This window comes from Lygodium microphyllum, chromosome 13, assembly GCF_053477565.2.
Source record: "Lygodium microphyllum isolate KBCC chromosome 13, Lygodium_microphyllum_v1.1.10, whole genome shotgun sequence".
In the NCBI taxonomy this organism is placed as follows: domain Eukaryota; kingdom Viridiplantae; phylum Streptophyta; class Polypodiopsida; order Schizaeales; family Lygodiaceae; genus Lygodium; species Lygodium microphyllum.
In genome coordinates, this window is record NC_141147.1 from 23,050,543 (window position 1) to 23,062,988 (window position 12,446).

General features: G+C 42.7%; 1 protein-coding gene across 1 annotated transcript; it reads left to right on the top strand.

The window, feature by feature from the left end:
• Positions 1–9,810: 9,810 nt before the first annotated feature.
• LOC148026418 (uncharacterized) lies at positions 9,811–11,702 on the top strand. Its single transcript, XM_087690301.1, has one exon. The coding sequence runs from the start codon at positions 9,879–9,881 to the stop codon at positions 11,700–11,702; it is 1,824 nt and encodes a 607-aa protein (XP_087546427.1). The 5' UTR covers positions 9,811–9,878.
• The last annotated feature ends 744 nt before the right edge of the window (positions 11,703–12,446 follow it).

Consider the following 12,446-nt stretch of genomic DNA (forward strand, 5'->3'; position numbering starts at 1 on the left):
CCTTCAGGATATCGAATCGGTCGATGAAGCGTACTACGTCGGAATTTAGCTCGCGCTTCCTCTCGATCTTGCCTTGCAATTTGGTACTTGGCGAGCCACATCTCCATGGAGGCATGGTGCAATATACAAAAGCGATTCACCTTCTCTTCCATTGAGGCATCCATTCTTTTTTCTACCCCATTTCCAACCACCACATTTCCAGCCATTGTGAAATATGCACTAGCTCCTCAGACACCAACCAACCTTCGGCCATGCTACCTTCTGGCCGAGCTCATTGTCGCACAAAGCCTTTCAGGGTTTTCATGAAGCGCTCCAGGAAGAACATTCATCACGTATGGATAGGTCCAGCAATCTCCACTTCATCCACAAGATGCACAAGAAGATGGATTTGTATCGTGAGCAGGCTAGTGGGTAGGTATTTCTCAAAGAGATAGACCGTCTCCACTGCTCCTCGCCTCGCGGATTCAATAGAGGACATCTTAATCTATTTCTGTGAGATCCATTGCACCAAAGTCGACAACTTGTAAATGGCCCCGCGAATTTCTGGAGTAAGGCATCTTGCGATCGCGATCGGTAGTACAAACTGCCACAAATGAGAAAGTATTATGAATAATGGCCACATTCCAAATAGAAAAATGCCCACGCTAATTACAATCCATTCGTAGCACAAACCTAACATATCTTATGCCAATCATGGGATTTTATCCCCGATAATTGGTTGTCTTTAGAAAATGTGGACCTGAGAGAACGCATCATACCCGTCGAAGTGCGGATAGACTTGATTACTTGCTTCACAATGCGCTCTTCTTTAGTGGACAAAACCCAAGGAGCGCGAGGAAGCTGCACGCGACCCATCAGCACTCGACTGCGGCCAAAGCGCCTCCATCTTACCTACCTCCTTCAAATCCATTCGTTCCCCTATAGTGTCTCTCTTTCCTGTGATGTGGTCCCACAGCAAGCTGCCCACATTCTTGAAAATATGAATGAGATCTGGTTGACCTGTAAGTGGGTTCAATATGGCAACTCATAGAAAACTGAGAACTGCCGCATTCCATTTGGATGTGATTCCGCGTGGACCATTTTTAGCTCGTACTAGCTTGCGGCGTTCATACGTGTTGGAGGTCGTCCAAGGAAACCTTCCCTGAGTTCATGATCGTCCGGTAAGAAAGCGGTGTATCCTTGATATACCATCTTCTTCATGGTTTGTGACCTTCGGGAGTCTAACTGTGGCCCACACAATGGACATGCATGATAACCTGAGGTAACCAGACCTATTCCAACACCACGACCTAGTGAATACTTGATTGAATGAGATAAAATATAGATATTACCAGCGAGAACAGAGGCCTCCTCACCTGAGCACTCTTCCAATCCCGGAAAGTCATGCATCGTCCACATGAGAATGGCTCGAATATTGGCTGACCGCTGACCATCGCGCCTGCTCATATCTTGCACAGTGACCCCCTCCTCCCACAAAATCTTAAGCTCATCGACTAATGGACGAAGATACGTGTCCATATTTTTTATTTTGTAGCGGCCTGGGACGAGCAATCTAAGGATGAGATGTCCTTTCTTTGTAGAAAGCCATGGAGGGATATTGTAGTTGACAAGGACTATAGGCCACGCACTGTAAGAAGTTGAGCGCAGATCGAATGGATTCACGCCATCCATTGCGAGCCCGAGCTGAAGATTCCTTGGCTCTCGCGCAAAGCCTGGGAAGATAGAGTCAATGTGGCTCCATGCGTGCGAATCCGCTGATATTCGTTGTATTCCATCTGTGGGCCTATTCTGCGCATGCCACGTTGTCAAGCTCGCCATGTCGGACGTACGAAACATGTGGTTTATGCGAGGGATGAGCGAAAAGTGTCGGAGAACTTTTTGAGGGATGGTTTGCCCTTGCAAGTCCTGTCAATACTTGTGAGCACCACTTTGTACATGTCTCCATAGTCTCGTATTCTCCTCAAAATATTATGCAATCGTTGATACATGCATGGATGTTATTGTAGTCCATGCCAAGCTTCCGTAAAACATGTCATGCATCATCATGAGACTCAGGCATTGTATTTGCAAGTGGTAATATATGATATTTCAATAACCTGAAAAAAATCATAAAACACCTTGAAAAAGCACAAATGTTTGTAATAATAGTGTCAAAAAAAAAATCAATGAAGCCTATGTGCAAGGTACCTGAATAACTCGGTCACACTTGTATCGCTCCACCTGTATTTTGCTTGCACACTTAAGAGTGCAAGCAGTGTCTTCAACCGAGATACTCGGCACCCATCATATAATGGTATGGATGCTTTCTCTCTAAGCGGATTAGAAGTCTCGACATCCATGGGAATCAATGCATCGATCATTGCCTCCATCTCAGCTCCAAGATTGTAGGTAGGTCTGGAAGGTTGTATGTCTCCTCTGGCATTGACGGTATAGATTGGCCTTGCGAGTGGTGGATTGGCTCCTGCACTCCATCCATCGTGCGCCCACGAACTCTTCTGATTGGCCGCAAAGGGTGCACTCCCCCTTGGGATGAGACATCATCTCCCTAGATAGAAAATTTGCCAGCAAGACCCAATCTTATTGTATATGGTATTCAATTAGCTTGCGAGTACAATGCATGATTGATATTAACTTCAAATTACCGTTTGCTAAAAATCCGCAATCGCCTGATCAATGATCTCAGATTGAAACTCGCCAAATCGTCGTACGTGTTCTATAGACAATCGGCATTTTTGTCTAATTTGGCAACTTGCATTGAGAGCAAGGACATGGGACACGCTGATTAAGATACGCCTCGCGATCTTGAACAACAAGACCTTCTTCATTTTCCATCTTGTCTACGTTACAACAAACAATTTAATGACTTGTAATACAATTTGGGAAAACGAGGCTCAAATGGATAGCTTTATGGAGATGTATGTCAAGTTGCAAGTTGACCATAAACTCTTGCTTGAGAGGTTTTAGCCTCTGGAAGAGGTTGAGAAGCAAATTTTGAAAAACATTGAGGTTGATATTGATGCATCCATGGTGTTGAAATATAAACTTCAAGATATAAGAAATGCTTTACTGATTGATGTAAAAAATGCATCGGATATAGTAGTTGAGAGATTTATTGATGTTATATCTCGGCCATATACCATGCTCAAGGATTTGTTTGTCCCGGTAGATAATTATTCATTATTGTAGAGAAAAAAAGCATTGGTTCATAAGGTTCATGAGTTGAAGACTAAATGTTTGGACTTGACTAAAAGATTGGATGATTCCTTAGATGCTAAAAGGAAAAGTGATGAATATGTTACTTCATCATTGCAACAAAAAGATTGGTGACAAGGATGCTATGATTAATGAAGTTCTTCACGAGGTGAATATAGAGTTGAAGGGGATGGAACACGATTCTTCTTTGGGATTTAGTGGTGATCAGTCAATTATTGAGGTGTCTTCTTGTATGACCATTATACCTTATATACCTAGCTATGGTCTCTAGGTTATGTACTTTGCGTATCTTAGAGGGGCTCTACTAGGATTACTTATACCACTGCACTAGAGGGCTTTGAGTATAAGTAATCCTAGTCAACAAAATTTATGAGTATCATTGAGGATCTCTTAGTCTAATAATAAATCAGTCTCAACAAAAAGCATCTTAGTAATGTGGTTTTTTTGTCCTAGTTCCATGTATAAAAATTAATGCCATCTATGAAATTTATCAACTTTTATTGTAATGATTGGAAGACATCAAATACAACAATGTAATACAAGGTTACCATATCAAAGACAATATCAAATAGTAAAAATGTTTGTGGCTGTGTGGGGGTGTGTGTGTGTGTACCATAGTTATAAAATTTGTTCCAATCAATTATACTCATAGTCATAACATTTGAAGGAAACATCCTATGCTCAATTTAAGGGATTCTTCTTCTATGGCAATACATTTGGGTTCATTTTGATGAAGTACCATAATGACCATTAGCTAGGGGATCATTTTCTTTTAGTCCTTCCCTTGACTAGTTGGCATGATTACTAATTTGTTATGGCTATAAAGTTAATACAAAAACAAGGAATTATGCATATCACAATTAGATACCCTACTTGGACATTATGAAGAATATGACCAATTTTAAGCCATCTTAAAGAGTCACCAATGTACGTGGCCCATGGTAAAGCACATTGCATACCATTATCGATAAGTCTATTATCGTGCATCTTAAATCTTCTAATTAGACTTTATAAAGTGTATGACCAATTTTTAGCCCTCTTAAGGAGTCAATGTAATGGTACCCATAAAAAAAGCAAAGTGCATACCATTACCATAATCATGGATATGTTATCGTTCCAATATATACACACACAGGTGGACTACATCTTGAGTAGACAAAAGCTATCCATTTGAGTAGACATACATCTCCATAAAGCTATCCATTTGAGTATACATCTCTTTCTCTTTCTCTCCCTCTCACGATCATTTCCTCCCCCTCTCTCTCTCTCTCCCTCTCTTTCTCTCTCATTTCCTCTCCCTCTCACAATATATCCTAACACTCTCCAAAAGAAAAAGGGAGAGGGAGAGAGAGAATGCACTCTCCCTCCCTCTCCCTCTCCCTCTCCCTCTCCCTCTCCCTCTCCCTCTCTTTCTCTTTCTCTTTCCTCTCCCTCTCCCTCTCTTTCTCTTTCTCTTTCTCTTTCTCTTTCTCTCTCTCTCTTTCTCTCCCTCCCTCTCCCTCTCCCTCTCTTTCTCTCTCATTTCCTCTCCTAAACAAGCAAAAGAGAAAGTGATTTAAACCTTAAACAAGCAAAAGAAGGAGAGAGGGAGACTCACCGATGAGATATGGCGACTGTGGGGCGGCTCCTCTTCGCGATGAAGCTCTTCCTCTCCTTCGCGAACAACGGCGGCAAGTCTTCTTCCTCTCCTTCTCTCACGATGGTCGCTCTCTCCCTCGCTCTCGCTCTCAAAACACAAAACGAAAAAACGTGAAATAAAGCTATGCTCGGTTTCGACCTGTTTTTTTTCCTTGTGGAGCGTCACTATTTGAGTCGCAAAAGTGACGCAAATAGCGACGCTGCTACCCGCGTTGCTACCCGCCATCACTATAAGCCTAAATCCTTGTAGTGAGATAGCATTCAAGACTAATCATGGGATTTACTATTTTCTTGTGATGTCATTTGGCCTAACGAATGCCCCTTTCACTTTCAAGAGCCTCATGAATAAAATCTTATAGCCTTTTCTTTTCAAGTTTGTGCTCATATTCTTTAATGATATTCTTATTTATAATAATTCATTGGAAGAGTACTTATCACATGTCAATAGAATGCTTGAGATAATAAGAGAGCATAGATTGTTTGCTAAGGAGAATAAGTGTGTATTCATGCAAAGATTAGTAGAGTACTTGGGCCACATTGTGAGTGAACCTTGACAGATAGATTAATGAGAAAGAAGTAATTTTTTGGGATGCCATAGCTAATCATAGCTTTAATCAATTGAAGAAAATTATCACTTCGGTCCCCATCCTAGTATACCCTAACTTCTCAAAGGAGTCTTCCATCTAATGTGATGCCAGTGGGAGGGGTATAGGTGCTACTTTATTATAAGAGCATGGTATAATTGCATTTGAGAGTTGCAACCTTGATAAGAAGGAAATGCAAATGAATCTTTATGACCAAGAGATGTTAGCCATCCTTTATGCCATTAAGAAGCGGCACCATTATCTCTATGGTAGCTAGTTTAGAGTAAAAAGTGACCATAGAGTCCTCAAGTACTTCTCGACTCAATCTACTTTGACTCCTAAGTAGAGGAGATAGATAGAAACCTTACAAAATCATCATTTTTACATCTCTCATACCAAAGGCAAAGATAATATAGTGGCTAATTCACTCTCATATATGTGGGGATGCATCATATCATCTATCTCAAAACCACATAGTGATTAGGCTAAGGAGCTCCGGGAGGCCTATTTGCTGAATGAAGAATTTTGCCACGTGTTTTAGAAATTACAGCATCAATTAATGGGTGATAACTCCCAGTACAAGCTTTAAAATGGTCTCATATGGACCCGTGGCAAGATTCTCATCCCCCACACCTTTCATTTCAAGAGAATGAAAAAAATAATACGAAAATACTTAGATAATTTTGTAGAAAGAAAACTCATTAAAATGAATTGAGTTTGATATCACTTGATACATTACATGAATTCGTAGGCCTTATATAGTAGTTGTTATAAGGATGGTAGACAAATGGCATGCAAATCTCAATAGATACTCTCGATTGATATTTGAGATATTATATAACTCCAACACATTATGAGCTATATGGATGATATAATACAAGAGTTATCTGGATAGCAGTCAAATGGCATGGAGACCTTAATAGACACATAGGATCAATAGTTTAGAGGATTTCAGAACTTTGAGTTCTAGTAGACCCATTCCATTCAACATAAATGGAATTACTCACCATAGCAAAGTTGATCGAGAGTTACGTACTTCACGTCAACCATGCACAATATCTGCATGTTACAAAAACATATCACTTCAATGAAAATTGAAATAACTAATTATTCATATGAATTCCAATAACAAAAAATCGAAAAAAATATATCTATAAAATAGAATATCTAAATTTCTTTCTATTGATTATTTCTAGAACAATTGATTCTAAAGTTATGATCATCAAAACATATTGAATAGAAGATGGAATCTACACTCTACTCTATGTTGATTGATGCAACAACAACTAATTCTAAAGTTAGAACCAACATCAACCCTATTGTAAAAATAGAAAAAAAGAGAATACGCACATGTGCGTGCGTGTGTGCGCATGAGCGCGCATACACACACACACAAGCACATATGCAATCTTGCCCAAATTAATCTCTGCAAGAAGACAATAGCAATAGTTAGAACCTACATGAAGCTCTATTGGAAAAAACTGTAGAAAAGAGAAAAAAAAACACACGCACACACACACACACACACACACACACATGAGCACTTATGAAATCTTACCCAAATGATATCTACAAGAAGACAATGGAAAGAGTTACAATATCAATCTCTAAACCCTTTATAAAAAAAAAAAAGGGAAACCACCCAAAAAAAAAAAAAACAGAGAGATGAGCACCTATGCCTCTTGCCCAAAATAATCTCTACAAGACGACAAACAGGACTTAGAACCAATATCAAACTCCAATTCCTAAATAGTAGAAAAGAGAAATTATATATATATATATATATATATATACATATGCCTCTTGCCTAAAATAATATGTATAAGAAAGTATCATAAAGACTTAGAATCGACATCAAATCCTACTAAAAAAACAACAAAACAAAGAAATCATAGAGAGAGATGGGCACCTATGTTTTGCCCAAATTCTACAGCTATATGGAGAGGAAATTGTAGAGGGAAGTGGAAGGATTAAAACCCAATTCGCTCGTACTACAAAGCTTCAACAGCCACAAAAATTCATTGGAATGGAGAAGAGAAGGAAAGGAGTCCGATATTCAAGCTCTAGGTTAAACTAATTTTGTGGGAGGAAGAAAAAGTGAAATTGAAAAATGGACAAAAAAGGGGAGGGGGGAGTATGAGAATAGAGTAACTAAAAAATTGTGCACTATTCATTCCCCTTCCTTTTTTAATCCTCCACTACCCTTTTTTAAAAATTAAAAAGTAGAGATTTGGAGAGAGAAGATTCACCCTCCATCAATGTCAACATTCTACCTTCCAATTGGATTATCCAAAAGGCCCATCTTTTAAACTATAATATTTGTAAGGGCCCAAAGAGAGTCCATTTTTTCTCTAGTGAATGAGTGAGTTGCCATCTTACTTGTGCCATGTTGATGAGTTTAGTGACATACATAATGTGATAAAATAATTTAATTAGTTTAGATAGCTAGAAGATTTTTGCAATCATTTAAGGATCGTGATCTATACCATTTGCTTAAGAAATTGTTGAATGAGTAGACAGATCAAAGTGAGAAATCGTTAAGCATGATGTTATCCATAGGGACTTTTCCAAGGGCAAGGCCCCTAAAGGTGCTGATGAAGCTAACATGAAAGTATTACAAGAGATGCTAGGTCTTACAAAAGAAATACCCATAGTAGTAGCATTCAATTTAGACTTTAGTCCCTTGTAAATAAGTGTTCTAAGGCCATAAGCTCCATACATTAGTACATTGAGGAAGATGGAGGATATGTTACTTGTTCAACTATTAGCATATAAACTCGAGGGGTTCACTATATACAAACCCTCTAATCACGTGTGTTCAAGGCTTATTTAAAAATATCCATATCTATGGATTTTTTACACACCCCTTTTCTATCCAATCTGTGAGTAACCCCTTTATATGTTATCCTTTTGTGTGGAAAAAACATGTAACAATGGTATTGTTAAAATCCCCTATTTAGAACCCATGTGACATACACACATATTTCTGAGTGGTCCCCCCCAAACATATAAAGAAACCATAATTAAGCCACATACCAAAGTGAGCTTCTAAAGCAACTCCAATAGGCACATAATAAATTTATATTGATTTTACGAAGCCAAATAGGGAGGCTTTATGGATTTTGATGCTCATTGAATAGCATTAATGCCTTCATGTAATCTCAACTTTCCTGATTCAAGCCTAACATATATTGTTGTGTTGTTGCAATGTCTCATGTCCTTAAATGTTAGCATGATTCACTCTGTTTTCATAGCAATTCATGGAGAATTTGACACACCAAAGTGATATTTTGGCCCAAAGGCAATGGAGCTAATAGAGTCACTAAAATAGAAACCTCTTAAAGGCCTTCAATGGAAAACAAAGTCATGCAGGTAATGAATGGCAAGCTTTTGGGGTCAATGTTGGAGATTATCTTGACAAAAGACATATCCATGAGAAGGTATGGACCGAATATGAATGTGTTAGAAAATGTCCTAGGCTAGTACTAGGGTAAATGGGCCAATAAAGTGATGCCCCCCCAAAAAAAACACATCCCACCCCAATTGAGTGGCAATTTTGTATTATTTTTTTTAAATGCTCTTTTAGTCACTTAACATTATGATATGAACTTTTAAAAATTATAGATGAGGTTAATGAAAGTCAAACAACCGAGCCATGTAAATATTTTTTTCATATCTTAAGATTACATATAAGATTACTACAAGTCAAACTATCGAGCCAAGTAAGTTTATTTCATATTTTAGGATTTTGTAAAACCTTAAAGAAGCGCATCCTTGAGTGTCACTCTATTGACCCACTCTTTTATAAACCCTTCATTTATAACCGGATCCAAAAAACATCAAAATGACTCGATATTTTTAATTTAAACTCTATATGATATGAACAGTTTAATTATTAAAAAACATTTAACAAACTCAGTTGGAAGAAAAAATTTACAATGGAAGACTGTTAAAAGACACTGTAATGACCCCTTTACGCTAAGCAGCAGTAGAGCAATTTAGAAGGAGCTAAACGACAAAATTGGACCGTGGTGTGACGGAAGCTGGGGAGGTGGAACTCGTCTACCAAGACGATCTGAAGCTCGGTCAGGACTCAGCAGTCAGCAGGCCGGCCGGGCTTGCTAGTGCTCGCCAAGGCGAACTTGAGAAGGTTCGGTCTGGAGATGCCACTGATCGTGGGCTGACTGGGCCGTGGCAAAGTCGACTCGCAGGCTTTTCTTCTGTAGTTTGACAAATTGCAATCAAAGACTTTACGTGGTGTGAGAATCGAAGGTCTTTCCTGATCAGACCTCGTCAGACAGGGAAATGCCGTCCCAACACTCGATATGATAAATGGCGGGGCGTATTCTTCTTGCATAAACATTACCAACCCGCCTGTCGTCTTACTATTAGCTTCTTTGCCTCCTCCTCCTCCTCCTCCTGCTGCTGCATAGGATACCATTGATGATGGCTTCCCACGTTCACCGCGTTATAATTACCTGTAGCCCTCGCAACTCTACTCCTGTCGCTTCCTTGATATTCTCGATCGCCCTCAGCATGCTCATCATACAGCACTGCGTAACCGGCACCTCGGTGGCCGCAGCTGCCTGCGTGGCGCAGGACCGGGCGGCTCTTCTGGCCGTCAAGGGGGCCGTGGCCAAGGACCCGTCTCAGAAGCTGGCGGCGTGGACGGCGTCCATGTCCGACTGCTGCTCCTGGGAGGGCGTCACCTGCGAGGCCAGCAGCGGCCGCGTGGTGCAGCTGGACCTCTCGGGGGGCAGGCTGCAGGGGGTGCTGTCGCCCCTGCTGGGCTCCCTGTCGGAGCTGCAGCTGCTCAAGCTGCAGGAGAACAGCTTCCAGGGTAGCATCCCTCCGTCTCTGGGCAAGCTCACCAAGCTCCAGCAGCTGTCGCTAGCCAACATGATGACCGACAGCGGCAGCGGGGGGGGCCTCACGGGAGCCATCCCGGAGTCCTTGGGGCAGCTCAGCGGCCTCCGGGAGCTCGACCTGTCCTACAACGCGCTCTCGGGTGGCATCCCGGAGTCCTTCGACCAGTTGACCAGCCTCCGGGTGCTCGACCTGTCCCACAACATGCTCAGCGGCCCGCTGCCCAGCGCCATCGGGGGCATGGCCAGCCTGCAGCACATCCGCATCGCCAACAACCTCATCAGCGGGTCCATCCCGCCCTCCTTCGGCCTCCTCTCCAACCTCTTCACCGCCGACCTGGCCCTCAACAACCTCTCGGGCGTGGTCCCGGCCGCCTTCACCACCAACCTCACCAACCTCTTCGTCCTGTACCTGGACCACAACGCAATCGGGGGCCTGCCCGAGGACATGAGCAACCTCCACAGCCTGCAGGTCGTGCGCCTGGACGGCAACCCGCTGGGCGACATCAGCAGCGCCTCGTCGGCGGCCATATCGGGCCTCTCCACCCTGCCCAAGCTCCGGGAGCTCCACCTCAGCTCCTGCGGCCTGTCGGGTCCCTTCCCGCAGTGGGTGGCCAACCTCAAGAAGCTTCAGGGAGCCGACGACAACTCCAACGAGGTCACTCCTCTCATCGACCTCTCACACAACGCCCTCACAGGCACCATCCCGCCCGAGCTCGGCTCCATCGCCAACCTGCAGAGCCTGAATCTCTCATACAATGCCCTAACGGGGGTCATCCCATCCGAGCTCGGCTCCCTCGCCAACCTGCAGAGCCTGGACCTCTCATACAACAACCTCTCCGGGGCCATCCCAGCCGAGCTCGGCTCCCACGCCAACCTGCAGAGCCTGGACCTCTCATACAACGCCCTAACGGGGGTCATCCCATCCGAGCTCGGCTCCCTCGCCAACCTGCAGAGCCTGGACCTCTCATACAACAACCTCTTCGGGGCCATCCCAGCCGAGCTCGGCTCCCACGCCAACCAGCTGCAGAGCCTGGATCTCTCATACAACGCCCTAACGGGGGTCATCCCAGCCGAGCTCGGCTCCCTCGCCAACCTGCAGAGCCTGGACCTCTCCTACAACAGCCTCTCCGGGGCCATCCCGACAGAGCTGGCCAATCTCAGTACCTCCCTCCACTTCCTGTCGCTGCAGGACAACCAACTGTCCGGCAACATCCCTGTCGCCTTCGCGACGCACTTCCAAGGCCTGGCCTCCTTCAACGTCTCCTACAATCAGCTGGCCGGTCGCATCCCACCGCAGCAGCCCTTCACCACCTTCCCTGTGTCCTCCTATCGCCCTGGCAATCCTGCCCTCTGCGGAACCCCGCTCCCCGCATGTACCAGGCGGCGCCTAATGCGCTAGCAGTATACAGCATAGTGTTAAAAGTACATCCTCCTTCGAAGTAAATCCATTATCCATTCCGCATTAATCCAGTACTGCACAAGATCGTGAGATGAAAGCCCATTGCCAAAACAAAACCACATCGGGCAAGATTCCATTGTCAAGCCTCTCTCTCCTAAAGCCATCCTAAAAAACTATCCCTATCGGGCATAAAATTTGAAGGTTGCAACACCCTTCAAAGGGGGTTTTGCCCTTCTAGAGAAGGGTGATACATATATTACCTTTCAAAAGAAAGGTAAGAATTTTAGAAAAATAATTATATGCCCTTCCAAACTCTTTAAAAAGAAAAGGAGAGGTCCTCTAAGACCTTCTATTTCAACTAGGCCATTAGCATTTAGTTTGTTAATGTGTCGAAAATGTCAAAATTTCACCTCTTTATTTATTTTTTGTAATGCGTGGTCATATATTACCAAAAGAGTAAAAAGTGTTTACAACATGTAAAAATGCATCGAGGCCTCGTGCTTGAGAATATAACTTTTTCCCAAAATAGTCTATAGATCCAATGTTGGAACTTCAAAGGGTAAAGAACTGACAGTAGCTCTTGTTTAAGAAGCTGGGATAGACAAGCATCTAGTTTCCAATGTATTGGGTGTGGATTGCACATCATAAGATGTGGATAAAGAGGAAGCATGGGAATACATGTGGTCAAATGTGTTTTTGGATTAAAACATTGTTTGAAGAGACATGCATTCCTTCTTAACCAGA

Bases quoted from the DNA above. Each gene is read 5' to 3' on its own strand.
- LOC148026418 (XM_087690301.1), top strand. From the start codon at position 9,879: ATGATGGCTTCCCACGTTCACCGCGTTATAATTACCTGTAGCCCTCGC.